This window comes from Rousettus aegyptiacus, unplaced genomic scaffold, assembly GCF_014176215.1.
Source record: "Rousettus aegyptiacus isolate mRouAeg1 unplaced genomic scaffold, mRouAeg1.p scaffold_m13_p_8, whole genome shotgun sequence".
NCBI classification, from domain to species: domain Eukaryota; kingdom Metazoa; phylum Chordata; class Mammalia; order Chiroptera; family Pteropodidae; genus Rousettus; species Rousettus aegyptiacus.
Window position 1 is genome coordinate 90,429,015 of NW_023416311.1, and position 14,867 is coordinate 90,443,881.

The 14,867-nt window shown below is 39.1% G+C and overlaps 1 protein-coding gene across 4 annotated transcripts in view; it reads left to right on the plus strand.

Moving 5' to 3' along the window:
* Positions 1-14,867, plus strand: part of LIFR (LIF receptor subunit alpha) — a 104,027-nt gene that overhangs the window by 51,622 nt on the left and 37,538 nt on the right. For all 4 annotated transcript variants that reach the window (XM_016153844.2, XM_036226191.1, XM_036226189.1 and 1 more), the window contains 4 exons: positions 3,857-4,017; positions 5,668-5,776; positions 8,181-8,320; positions 13,091-13,254. In XM_016153844.2, coding sequence (XP_016009330.2) covers positions 3,857-4,017; positions 5,668-5,776; positions 8,181-8,320; positions 13,091-13,254 — 574 coding nt within the window. The remainder of the gene's footprint in view (positions 1-3,856; positions 4,018-5,667; positions 5,777-8,180; positions 8,321-13,090; positions 13,255-14,867) is intronic.

Here is a 14,867-nt window from a genome sequence, read left to right on the forward strand (position 1 = left end):
ATGGTGGCAGAAGTACAGAGGGAGTTTCAGGCAGAAGGAAAAATGCATGCCAGTAGTCATGAGGGGTCCCGCAGCCTGAATGGCATCGACTTTAATGTGACCTGGAATGAGAGTGGGGAGGGAGGGGTGCCCAGGACTTCTTCCGTGGGTTAAAAGTCCAGTTTCACGGATCATTTCTCTCTCTCTCTCTTTTTTGGTTTTCTACCTCATTTTTCCAGTGTGAATTACATCCTCTGGTAGTAGCTCTAGGGAATGGGTACATGGCGCATCGCTGCCGCCTTTGGAGACTGGACAGACCAGCTGCCGTTAGCGCCGGCCTGTGTGGTTGACCCAGTGTGCCTCTGCCGGCACTCGCACTGGCACTCTGAGGCTGCGTCAAGACAGCTATCCTGGTTTTGAAAATTAGCTCCTGAAATTCTATAAAAATGTGCTCTTCTTTATGAATAAGGCATTGGTGGAGAGGGAAAGGTGTAAAAGCAAATTCCGACTGTTTCTATCAGAAGGGAGCAGAGACAAGTTTCACGTTTCCTTTTTAGAAGGCTCCATGCATGTATTTTCTGGCTGCAAATAAGTCCATTCGGAAGTTTTCCGTGGCACAGAAGCTAAATCTATTACAAGTGTAATACTATATTGCCTAAATGACCTGTGCAAATTTTTCTATGTAAAAGTCATGACAAAAGAAAGTCTTCTTTATTGTCCTGCCTGTTTTCAGTTAAGCAGGCTCTGGTGACACTGCCTTTGATCCTTCTGACCCTGAGCACCCCCTCAGGGGTGTCCCTGGTTGGTGGCTGGTGCTGGCACTGGCCTTGTCCTAGTGTGTCTGCTTGCTTGTTGCCTGCCAACAGGGATGGAATCGTGCACCTTAAGTCCGGGACGCTTCTCATATGGACGCTGAGTAGGGCTGGCCTCTGCTGCAGGGCTTGGGGCAGAAGCCTGGAGGCATTAAGTGATTTGCCCTTTGCCCTCGGTCACACCGCTAATTAGTAGTAGACCCAGGATGACAGTCCCACAGCACCTGGCCCAGAGCATGCCCTCTTCTGCCTCCATCCCCCTCTTCCCACTTCATGGGACACACTTCTCTTTTCTAGAACAACTGTAAACTTGTAGTGAGGGACTGTCTCATTTCAAGATAGTATTTAGCCAGTCAGTATATACGGTTAATGATTATTTTTATCTCCTTTATTCAGTTACTCTTGCACACGCTCTGTAATTCCATAACATTGGCAACTGGCATTTTAGACGTTTATGAAAACATTTTCATTCTAATAAGTAAGCTTGATGGTACTGGAATTGACTAGGAAGTTGTCCATCCAGAAAATAATTGAGCCCTTTTAAAATGTGTGCTCGTGCCTTGTGCGTGTTTTGGTTACACTTATTTAAGCTGTTTGGGATTCATTTTCTTGATTTTGACGATGCTCAGCAAGAGCCAAGAAGAGAGCTTGCCATTTCCTTTCTCTAAGGAGAATGTTTTTCGAAATCTCTCATTAGGCTCTGGTTATTTAGATGTTGGATTTCCTTTCCTTTATCAAGTTCCTGTTTCTCATATCTCTTATCACATTTTCTATTTTTGTCTTTTTTTCTGAAAGATTGCTCAATGTTTTTTTCTTTCTTTAAACATTTTTTAATGTCAGGCAACGTATTTAACTTCCAAGCGCTGTTTTTATTTCTGATTATTCCTTCTTCCTTGCATCCTTTTCTTATTTTTATGGCTGCCATGTTTGCTTTGAGAATATTATTTAGAAATGGTTGTCTGTTGTTTTTATCTTTCTAGTTTTCCTGTTTTCCACAGTATCCCTTTTCTTCTGGGAGTAATTATTACTTTCCTTTTGGTTATCCAGTTTATGCTGAATTTCTCTTTGATGTTCTAGGCCTTGCTTGTACATTTTGTGATTCTCGATCGTCTGTTCCCATATAAAAATGAGGCAGTGTCAGGTCTGACTGGGAGTTTTCAGTACACCGGAAGGACTTGTCGGCTGACGGGCTTTGTGCGAGGAGCCGAGTGACCATCTTTGCCCTGAGGGCCCTCGGTGTCAGCGGTGGCAGGCTTTCCTCTTCGGTGCCCGCGTCTTTGTTAGCTGCTCTGGTTCCCTCGACTATTCTTTTACGTTCTGTGGGTAGAATTCTTCTCTGTGGAATGGAGACCAGGGGCATATCAAAGCTGACTTCTATAACAAATTTTCAAACCCTTTTGTTTCGCCCCGTAAGTTGCCGCCTCGTCCTTCATGCACCCAGGGAGGAGTTAAATGGCACCACCCTCCATTCGTTGTTTTTCCGCCAAATCGAGTAGCCATCCTTGCTGCTTACGAGGTCTCCCTTCCTCACACAACATACAAAGTACTAACAGCACTTACTATGAGCTCGTCACTGTTTCAAGTGCTTTACATATATTTACTCATTTAATCTTCACAACAAACTTAAAAGGAAAATGCAGTTATGCCCACTCTACAGATGAGGAAACTGAGGCGCAGGGAGGCAAAGATCGCACGAGAGGTGACAGGGCCAGGATTCAGACCTGTGTGTTGGACCGCCGTGCTGTCCTGCTTGTAGTCCCTCAGTCAGACCTGCCACCTCTGAGGCAGCCTGAATCTGACCGCCTCGCGCCACCGCCACTCTTAGAACTTGAGTGCCCGGCATAGTACTCTCAGGTGCACTGTGGTTTCACTGCTTCTGCTCCCTCCTGCTAGGGTCTCCTCCCCGAAGCAGCTAGAGAAATCTTTCCAAAATGCAAATCAGATCATGGCTCTTCCTTGATTAAAAGGCTCCGGTGGTTTCTCATCTCAGCCTCGTTAAACTCCACATCCCTCCGATGGCCACGAGGCGCTCCATGCCCTGAGCGGTCTACGTCTGACTCATGTCCCTCCACTCTGTCCTCGTATTCGGGTCATTGTGCTTGCTCCTGTTGCTGTTCTCCTGATCTCAACATGGCAGTCTTCTCCTCAGTCAGATTTCAGGTCAGGTAGCAAACTTCACTAACACACTCTCATGCGTATTAGCTTATTTTGGTTTTTGAAGCGCATATCAGGATCTTGAATTTCTTATTTGTTCATGTGTGTATCTCTCTCAGTCCTAAGCTCCTCGAGAGCAGGAACTTTGTCTAGTTCGTGTTGCACCTCCAGTGCCTGGATGAGGGCCTGGCGTTTGGCCGGCTGTCTCAGCAGTTGCTGGCATGCATCAGGAGCTCCTGGGCCGAACATCACCTGCCTCTGTCACAGCCCCTTCTTGCCACCCACCAGATTCAGCCACAGGCATTCTGTTTTCAACAGCACCGTGTTGAGCTTTCATGTCTACCAATGCCCCTTTCACAGTGTAGTTGTTGTAGTGTTAAGCTTTAGTCATTTCTGTGTCATCGATATTTTTATCACAGCTGCAAACCCTCTTTCTTATTTACCCCAGTTTTTTCTTTGTTTAAATGTATATGAAATAGAAACTTTATGTCATAGTGTAAATGGAAAAGAAAATAGATGTTACTTGTCATAAATAAGTGACCACAAAAGTCAATATATACCAATTAAATTTTAAAATGTCATTCCATGTATCACTTAAAATTGTCAAAACTTTAATGCACTGCTTTTCTATAGTAGCATTAGGGTGGAGAGTCGACGAACGTCTTCAGTTAGAATCTTGAACTTGAAGGCTGTCGTTTGAAATTGACTCTGTAATGGATCTCTGAAGCAACAGCTGGGTCTGATTGTTAATGTCTCCTAAAACCAGGCCAGCTTGAGCATAGCGTCCTCAAAGTCATTAATGTACAGCTTGTTTCAGTGGCTGTCAGCGCTCATTTTCACTGTTAGTGTGCACTGCATAAAGGCATGTGTTTGGAGCATTTTGAACACCATCTGAAATTCTTCTCATCTAGGACTGATTGCATTGCATGGATCATGGACATTTTCTTATATTTGAGACGACTATCCTGGATGGTGGACAGTAAAAGAATGAAGACAACTTCAAATTTCCGGTGGCTCTTATCAACCTTCGTTCTTCTATATTTAATGAATCAAGTAAATAGCCAGAAAAAGGGTAAGTACATCAGAGTCATAGAGAATGAACTGAATGCAATGGGAGATTGTGTCTTCATTGAAATTTTAGTTTTTTGGTGGTTAAAATTCATTTCTTTGTCATCTTTATATGTACTTTTGGTTTCTTTTTTAAAAAGCCCTTAAAGATAGAGCTAAGTAGTCTTTCCTCATTTTAGAAAGACTAAGGCATAACTTATATACAATAAAATTCACCCTTTTAGGATAAAGTTCTGTGATTTTTGACACATATATAGTCACATAGCTGTCAGCACAGACAAGGTACAGCGCAGTTCCCTTACTCCAGAAAACGCCGCGTGCTCCTCTGTAGGCGGCGCCCCCCATCCCTCCTGCAGCCAGACTGACCTGTTTCTGTCTCTATAATTTTCAGAATGTCACATAAATGCAGTCAAATACTTTTCTCTAATAATGTTTGTTTTCATCTTACTTAACTATATTAAGAATGTTTGCGTAGATGTTACCAAGCTTATTTCCAGGAAAAACAAACAAACAAACAAAAAACAAGAAAAACCATTATTATCCTTCTGCCCGGGGTTTAGTTTTTATATTATTTCCATAATTAAACAGATCTTCTCTTTTCCTCAAGATCACCACTAAATATGATTACCGATGATTTTTAATGTGAGCGCTTGTAATATTTTTGTTTTGTCTCTTACGTAAATAGCTTTATAACAATTTATTGCTTTAGTGTCTAACATACCAACCATATGAAAAAGTTAAAGAAAAAATGTTTTCATAGATATTTATTAGAGCGTCTGAGATAGAATACCTTTTTCACACTATAATTGCATTTATCTCTTCCCTCTCCCTCTCTTTTTTCTTTTTTCCTTCTGTCTTCCTTCTTCCCTCTTTCTTATACTCTCCTTTTTTTTCATGCCTTTTAGAATGCTCTTTTATCATCCTATAGTGCTCATGTGGTCCATGACATAATGTTATTTTATAGCTATAAGTACTGTTAGGATTGTAATCTTCTGAATTATTTGTTACTTTTCGGTTGTTTAGGCCCACATGAAATATATATTTTTCAGGGACTCATGTGAGTTCATTACTGTATGAATTTTAATACGCTTCATAAAAATCTGAAGGGTGGTTATGGGATTTCCACGTAGGTGGCAGCCCGGTAGAAGGCAGTGAAACAGTAGTGCCGGGAGCGTTCAGAAGCTGTGTTTGTGGGCGTGGGAAAGACATAGTTTTTACCTAGAGTTACTTTTTCTTTTTTCTTTTCTCTTTTTTTTTTTTTTTTGGCAAATGGGTCTATTAGAGATTAAAATTCTCCCAGGCCCTCTCTTGGTTCCATCACTGCATCTACACGAGCACTCCCTCTGTCAATCTTAGTTGCCTGGAAATGGAATTTTTGATAAAAGCCTAACCCCTAAGTGGTTTAATGGTTGGCTCGCTTTCATCAGGTCGCTTTCAAGCTTGTTAAAGCCAGAGCTACAGGAAGAGATAGAAAACCAGTCACCTCCTGTGACTATAGGTTCATCTCAGCACAAAGAACACGGGCCCTCTGTGGACACATATGCTTATACTTAGGATTGAAAATGGTTTAACATGTTGACTTTCTACACTGCAGTTAAATTATTAAGTGTGCGTGTGCACGTGCGTGTGTGCACGCACATGGTTTCTCTTCCAGGGGCTCCTCATAACTTGAAGTGTGTAACTAACAATTTACAAGTGTGGGACTGCTCTTGGAAACTCTCTGGAGCCAGCCGCGGTGTTCACGAAGTTTGCATTGAAAACAGGTAATGGAAACACTTTGATTTACAGCTACAACCTAAAAATAAAAGTTCTTTCTCTTTAATTTTAGAGCATTAAGATTTTGTTCTGTGAATTTTTAAATAAAATGTTTTAGTCTTAGCTCTCTATCTTCTAAAAATTCTCAATCTTACATCGGTCAACATGGAAACAGACCTTTCCCCTAGCCAAAACTCTGATTCTTGTTATATTAATAGCAAGTAAGTAACACACCTCTACTATGCTCTGGGTTCTGGTCTGTATTTGTCTACCGATGTCAGGTTGAGTTTCGACTGTGGCTAAGAGAAAATGTCAGTAGGAGTGGCTTAGCAGGCATTTTCTGTGAGGCATTTATCCTCTTATAAAAAGTCTGGAGTGGGCATTCAAGGCTGACATGGTTGTTTATGGCCATGAGAAATCCAGGTTCCTCTATATCATACTACTCTGCCATCTTTGGCTTGAGATCTCATGGTCCAAGGTAATGCTTGAGGAGCGGCTATCATACCTGCATTCCAGAAAGCAGGAAGGAAAAGATGGATGCTTTTCTTCAAGGAGCTTTCTAAGAAGTCCATCTCATTGGCAGAACTTAGATGGCTCAGCCTAGTTGCACAGAGGCTGGGCCATGCCTTCTCTTAACTGGATGGCAGCGTGCCCAGATAAACACTGACTTAATGCTACTAAGGAAAAGGGGAAAGTGGACATTAGGAGGCAAGTGACAGGTTCTGCTGCACCACTTTACCCTCTCAGGTAGTGCTGAAGTGGGAGAGGAGCTTCGAGCCTGGAGTTGAGGCTTTTGAGCCGCCTGCAAACCAGATGACACCCCTTGCTCTCCCCTGATCCTAGTCGGGCATGACTTATGTAGGGAAGCAGAAGAATTCCAGCACAGCTGCTCCAGGTCCCAGTTTGCTGATGAGTGGTCCTCATGTAAATGGACATAAATGTGTATTTAAGTATACTGAGATGTTTTTTCCCATTCAGTGTACATTTACTAAACATTAGTCTAAGCGTTGGGATCATTTATCAGCCTGGATGAGTTCAGTTGTGTTGCAGAAACAACTCTCAAATCTTATTTCCTTATTTTCTGCTGTGAAAATAAAGGATTATTTCCTGCTTGTGTTTCGTGTTAGTCTTTGATCAGTTCACATCTCTGCCCCTTGTCTCATCCTTAGGGCCCCAGGCTGAGGGGCCCTCACCCTCCAGCACCTCAGGAGGTGGGGTGACGGGGAAGGAGGGAGCACAGCCTGCTGGCTTTCCGAGCTTCCTACATTGATAGGTGTGACTTTCGCTATAATTTCTCAGCAAATAAAGTCACATCACCGTGCCTTTCTTACCTCAGAGGAGCGGAGAAGTGCAGGCCTACTGTGAGTTCAGAAGGGGAGAACCTGAAAATGTGGTAAGAGCACTGATGAACCGCAGGCCACCCCGGGGACGTTTGTTCTGGCCCCCCAGGAGTTCACAATGAACAAATCCTAACACTGGGGATCTGGTGCCGATGGAAATCGTTCGTGAAGGGCCAGGGAGTGCAGAGGCTTCTTGGAGAAGATGTAGTTGTGGAGTAGGACTACTCAGTTTTCTCAGAAGAACAAGGACTGGAAGACATTCCAGGCTGAAGGAATAGTGGGTCCGACGGCATGGACATAAGAAATAGTGCAATGTAGAGAATTCAGCCTCACTATCTGAACAGAGAGGAGGTGAGCCGACCCTCTCACATCCTCGGTCCTCAGTGAACAACGTGAAGAAGCCTGTGCTGGGTGCTGAGGTGTGGGCAGGGATGCAGGAGCCACCAAAAGTCCCTTTGCTTGAATTAAAATTTTATAGGAAGTTAGAAATGTACGTGAATAACAATACAAAGAATATAAATGTGTTCTATAAAGATAAAAGGACCATGAAACCACAGAGGAAAAAATCACTTTCGTCTGAGAGATAATGGGTGGGGAACTGGAAGTATTGAAAGAACTAGTTTTGTTCAGTGAACCGTGAGCCAGGACAGAGGAGCAGACAAGTTGAGGGTATGTTTTTAGGGGTGACAAGTAGCCAGTATTCTTTGTGAATTTTAGTATACATCTGGCCTAGAAGTGTGGGGCTTTTAGAGGTGCGGCGTGTGCAGCCAAGGTAAGACTGCAAAGGGAAGATGGGTGGGAGGGTGAAGAGCATGCTAACTAAGACTCTGTTTCTTGAAAGAATCATCTATGCTTAATTTCTAGTACAATCTGATTATTTTTCCTACACCTACATTGATGCACTTACCATTAACCTCTCCTTTTCAATCTTAAGATGCAGTATAACCTATCATGTTTTTGTATACAAAAGAGCATAAAATATTTTCCAGTGCATTTTGTGTTAATCAAGTTTTAAGGAAACTCGAACTGTTAATTTTACCTGTTGATTAAAATTTGATTTTTTATATTGCAGGTCCAATTCTTGTTATCTATTGGGCAAAACAAATAATAAAATCCCAACTCTTGCGCCTGGTGATTACGAAATAACAGTAAAGCCTCTACATGATTTTAGAGGTTCTATAAGTAAATTCATACTAAATGAAAAAAACGTCTGTAAGTATTTGAAAAGAAAATTGTTTTGACAATAACTCAGAACAGTGTCTTGTTAGTATTGTGGATTTTATCATTGGAAGGAATTGACCATTCTTTTGAATTTCAGCTGTTACACCACTTCTTTCATTACCCAGCAAGCATCCTATGGACCGTAGGGCATTACCACAATCAGTAAAGAAGCACACTGTTCTCTAGTCCATCGAAACAGCTGTCACAGAGTTCAAGACCTTTCCCACAACTGGATAATTTTCTCTTCATCTCTTTGCCTCTTGATTCCTACACACCTTTCAGAATTTTCAAGTGCTCCTTGCTCTAGGAAGTCCTCTTTGACCATCCCCTCCCAGAGAAAACACTGTTCCTTTCTTAACTTTCCCCTTAGGCAGTCTTCTCCATTGTGACATTTCTCAAAATTGCATTACTTGTTATGTAATTAGGTGCTTACTGCGAATCTCCTTCACAAGAAAATAGGTTCTCTGAGGGCAGGGACTTTGTCTTCTACACCTGGCACCAAGCCTAGTGCCTTTTACAGATCTGTTGATCGAATGCCTTAATACATATGCTACAAGCTGAGTGGCCCCCGTAAGTAAACCCAAGCTGATAGAAATGGAAATTTTGCTACATAAAAAGACCTTAAATACCTCAGTAGTTTTGATTGTTTGAGTGGTGGAGTAAGCAGGTTTGTTGGCTCCTGACAACTATTACAGAATGGTATTACCATGATATTATAATGAGTCTTATGAGGATGACTTCCTTTGAAGCAAGGGAAAGAAAATATCATTAGCTTGGCGATCTGTCCAATTTCACGGACAGGATGCATGTTTGGAATGGTCTGTATCTGAGATAGCACAGATTTTGAAAGAATAATAACAAAGCATGCTCTCCAGGAACTCAGAATCTGTCCCATTTCCTGGCCGAAGCGTTGTCTGGGGAAAATGCTTCTTAGCTCATCTTTCAAGGTAAAAAGAGAAGAGCCATGGGTGTCGTTTTCTTTCTGTGGTTGTATGTGAGAGCCACATGAGCTCGTATAGTACAAATCATCCATGATCCTAGTACCCACAGAGAAATGCTGTTAACACCTAGGTATATTTTCTATTCATGTAAATATAAGTAAAAGGTTCATATTGCTTTATCACCTGCTTAACAGAAGACACAGATCGATTTTCCAGTCGTAATCTAAATATGAGCTGCGTAGTATTCTCTTGAATGGAATTTCCAGTATCACTTTAAGTGATTATTAACATTAAGATTTTTATTTCCAGTTTTTCAGTATAATAACCAATGCTTTATTGAACATCTTTCACATATATATGCTTCTGATTTCATGTGATGACTTTCTTAGGCTAAATTCTTAGGATTGGGAATGCTGCTTTAGGGGCATGACTTTTTATGACTTTTGATATCCATGGCAAGTTATTCTATGAAAGTTTTGAACCTTTTTACATGAACACAAACATCAAAGTAGAGCGCGCCTGTTACTCCGCATCCTTGCCAGCACTGGGTATTGTTCACTTCAGTTGCCATTTCAGTCTTATGAGCCCCAAATTATAGCACTGTTCTTTTTGCATTTCTGTGGTTACTTTTATAAGAGAGTTATCAGTCATTTTTATTCTTTTCTGAACTATTTGTAGCCTTCATAAATTTTCTCATGTTGAAATTTATCTTTTTCCTCATCAGTTCACAAGAACTCTCTCTATATTATGGTTATATTTGCTACAAATATTTTTCTAAGTTAAAAATTTAAACCGTGATATTTTTCTTATCACAAGTTTCATTTAAATAGACTCTCTTGCTGTTCTTCTTTATGAAGTTTTGGTTTCATTTTCATACTTGGTTTAAATCTCTTATTCATATGGAATTATTTTGTAAGGTCTGAGGAATCTAACATAATTTCACTCCAGATTTTTAAAAAATTTCCCTGGGATCCTGTCAGGGAGCCTGTTTGTATTGTCTGACTTTTTAGTAAGTATTCAGAAGGTTATTTCTAGGACATTACTTAAGAATTACAGTGTTAGAAAGAATTAGAAAGGAAAATCAAGACAGACTCTAGGTGACTTATTTGATTAATATTTCATTGTTTTTGTATATCAGCAATTGTTGATAGTATTTTTAATAATGGCCTGACTGTGATTTATATATCAGATTAACAGTATCCAATACTAAGATATTACTACAACTACTAAGAAAATACTGATAAGAAAATGGAAAAGCAAATTAGGTACTAAAAGAGAGGGCTGTAGATCATCAGCAAATTTTTGAGCACCTACTATGTGCAAGAGAAACTGAAATGATAGGTAACCATGCATTAGAGAAGATCTGGGTTCTTTGGCAGTTTGCTACTAAATAAAAGTATGAGAAATTAAGATTTATCTACATCTTAAAATGCTTTCAAAAATATACATATAAAGCAAACAAGGTATTTAACATATACACAAATGCAATAAGCTTCTAATTGACAGGGGCAGGTACAAAAATAAGTTTTTTTAAAAGAATATTAATATCTCAGTTTCTTAAAATAACCTGAAAATTTAGATCTATTTGAAGCAGAATAAATACTGTGGATCCCATGAAAGTGCTGTGAAAGCTCCCGTCTTCTAAGGCAAAAAAGAACATGGAAGTGATGGGTGAAGACTTGCTAGCTTTAAAAAATAAACAAGACTGATGAAATTTCTTTCCTAGCTGAAAAATTCCTAGTTTCTGGAAAGCAAGTTAACATTGTCTTCAAGTGTCTAATTTAGCTAGAAAGAAATGCAGATGACAGTCATGGTTGCTTAGGGGCCCTTCCCATATATATTATAATGAAAGAAGTGAAAAAAGTGTGTGTGTGTGTGTGTTTAATCTTTTCACTTGTAATTACTATTTTTACTGTGAAATATTGGATATGACCTGTGTTTTGAAGAGTAGTCTACTGCTATTTAAATAACATGTAAATTAGGTGGGCTTTTCAGGGAGGGAAGCATTTTAATAGGTGAATGTTGCCTTATTAAAATACATGTTTCATAATTTTTAAGTTACTACGTCTTGATATCTTGAAACATTAGAAAGAACCATGTTTCAGAAGCCTCTTCTCTGTGTGGCCACACTGGCACCTTGGAGATTCCCTCTCCTGGTGCTAAATCAGCAACTTTCCCCTTGTTTACTGCTTCTTTTTAAAAAGCAGCATCCTACTTAACACTTCCGCTATGAAGCATCCTCCACAGTCCTTATCTAGCTGTGTAACTTTTGACTTTGCTGTATGTACATTCTGTTTCCCGTATAGCCCTAAACATTTTACATAAATCTAGTGGTGAGCGCTGTGGTCAGGAGATTTTAGTTAATTTTATTAAGGACTTATTTTTAAGTTCCAAGATGAATTTATATGGGCTTGGTCTGCAATTTTTGTTGTTCAGCGCCTTCCGCTACTGTACACCTGCAAACTCTTATAGGTCATGCTAGCCGGGACTTTATTTGATAGATCATTGAGCTTCATAGGGGAAGCGCTAGGATAGATGTCAGGCCAGAGAATGTGTCTGTGGGTTTCTTTTAATTTACGTTCACCTTACCATCATTTGAGGAGGGAACATGCAAGAAAGGATCCCAAGTTTTTCTGCCCTTCACACCAGAAAGCCTATGTATGTATCATAGAACGTAACAGGCTCATACTTTGTGAGTTTTCCACTGATCAAAACATTTTAATAACTTACTCATCCCCTCTAGGTAGGGAGACTTGGAGATTTTAAAGGATACCTTACTTTTTCTGCTCCTTACTTTTAGTTCACGTTTCTCCTTGAGGGATGCCCATATCTTTGAGCACGGTTTTCTCCCTCACCTTTTGTCATGGATCTTCAGAGCGCACTGCCCTCCCAGACTTCTTTCTCAAAGATTGACGGTCCCCTTGCCAGTGTCAGTAGTCTTTTCTGTCTTCCTCTTTGAACTCTTTTATTTGGTACGTGAAAACCCATTTCTTTTGATCTCAGTGATCCTGGGTTTTCTGTGGCTTCCTTCTACTTCTATGTCATTCCCTCTCATGATTCTTGTGAGAGTCTCTGGTTCCTTGAAGGTATAACTATCCATAGCACCCAAACAAGCTTTGACTGTTTATTGAGGCTTTTTTCCAGTGGTCTCCTACTTGATTACCTTATTCTTTCGCATCCCTTGTACAGCCTTCCTGAAAGAATTCAAGATCCTCCTAAATACTTCTTAGATCTGCACAGTTAACTTGTTTGCTTTGTCCCTCAATGCCTTGGTCATTACTATGGTTCTGCTGCTATTTACTGATACCTAGAACCAGGAATACCCCATAGCATCCTCATGTGGGTGACTTCCCCCAGCACGAGGTGGGAAGGGGAAGGGGGCAGGGAGGGCTACAGAGAAAACAGAAAGCTTTACCAAAGCAAACTTTCCATATTTCATCATTGTCTTAGGGCTGGACCTATGGCCGTACAAAGGAAGTGCTTGTTCTTTTCTCCGATGCTGCCTACTTATAGGTCTCAGACCAGATGACACTAGAATGCAGTGGAAACCCAGTTTCCATTTGTATTAGAAAAAATATGGACTTGAAACAGACAGCTGATAAATAATTTTCTCAAATTTGGCTAATGAATCATTTGGAGCTGCTTATACAAATGAATACATATATTCTCCTTTTTCAGTAATAAGTTCAAAAGTCTGCTTTTAAATCTTGATTATTTTTTATTAAGAAAGAATAGAGTTTAAAATTAATTAACTAATGGAATTATGATATGAAAAATTATTTTACTAAGTTTTTTTTTATCTTTTGTTTCCTTTTTTAAGCCTTCATTCCAGACACACCAGAGATCTTGAATTTGTCTGCCGATTTCCCAACTTCTACATTACATCTAAAGTGGAATGATAAGGGTTCTGTTTTTCCACATCACTCAAATGTCATTTGGGAAATTAAAATTCTACGTAAAGAGAATGTGGAAGTCGTAAAATTAGTAAGTCTGAACAAAACAGATTTTTTTCTTCCTGTAACGTAAGAGAAACTTTTTACTTTGTAAAAAAGATTTTTAAGGTGATATCAGTGAACCTTTGGATTATTAAAGAAGTAGATCAGATATCCTGTCAGGCTCCATTAAAAACTATATGCCATGACTCAAAATCTTTAATCATTAAAATAATGTGTAACCATTATAAGAAGTTCAGGAGATTAAGGGAGGACTAATCCACGATTATGCCATTTGAACATAGTAAACATTATTTCTGTATATTCTTGTCTAGGCATTTTATATGCATATTTTTACATAAATAAAAGTGCACATATAATTTACTTTCATTTTTATCTTTTTCTAATACTATGAACATAAAAATAAATGTTTTGAAATATATTTAGCCATAGTAATTGTTGAGAAATTTTGTATAAATCTGTAAGTTTGAATTTATCTTAATCTAAAATAACATTCTTAAATTTAGTAGTACATGTTTTTTTTTCTTATTTTTAAAATTCTGTTTATGAATGGTTTGCTTTAACCTATCTTTAGTTTGCTCTTAGTCTAAGGGACAATGAGAAGTAGTAGTGAAAAGTTTTGATAGCCGGTATGTGATAATTCCCCCTTTTATTCTTTTATTCTTTTCTTTTTTTAATGGATTTGAAATATGCTTAGGTATAAATTTAAGTATTAGGAAAAAAAAAGAATTAGCAAACCATTTCATGATTTTACAATTTATTTGCCATAGATGAATAAAGATAACAAATAGGATTGTTCTGTATTTCTTAGTTACTCTCCTACTTTTCCTTTTTGACAACTTAAGTATTATATTCGTAAAATAATAGTCATATTTGCTATTTTCTTGTATCTAATGCTTTTGGCATTCTTGACACTGTCGTAAAAGCTCTCTGTATATTAACTCTTTGCATCCTCACAACGGACCAATGAGGGGGCTACTATTAGCATCATCCCCGTTTTACAGGTGAAGATAGAGAGTCACAGGAAGACAGTAAGTGGTGGAGGCAGAACGTGAACCCAGGCCGTTTTGTTCCATAGCCTCTGCTCCTAACCACCACAGTTTATTTTACATAATAAGCAAATGTACCCTCCTTTTTTTTCACCTGTTCAGATCGAACTCACATTTTAAGACCCAGGCCAAATCCTACCCTTTATTTTAAAGCCCATTCTAATTATCTCAGCCTAAAATGCTCTTTATTTTCTTGAATTTTAATGGCAGTTCTTGTTTGTCAATCTGATTCGCAGCTAGATTTGATATAGCTCTGCCATTATTGTCTTAAAATTATTACCTATTGAAAATCGTTAGCCTTTTATTATGACAGCATTTTGTTTCTGGGTTACTCCTTACTGCCTTAGGGTGACTTCTTAAAACCTTTTCCTCATTTGTAAAGTGGTGCAAATATTTGCTCTAGTTCATGACATATTTATAAAGCTGTTAAACAACTGTTAGTTGTCATTACTTTGTGGACTATATATATATTTTTTTATTTTATTTAGTTTCAGGTATATAGTACATTGGTTAGACATTTATTTTTAAAACTGACTTTGAGATGGCAGGATAAGAGGGATACTCTTTGAAGTGTGAGTAAAATCAAACATGGATG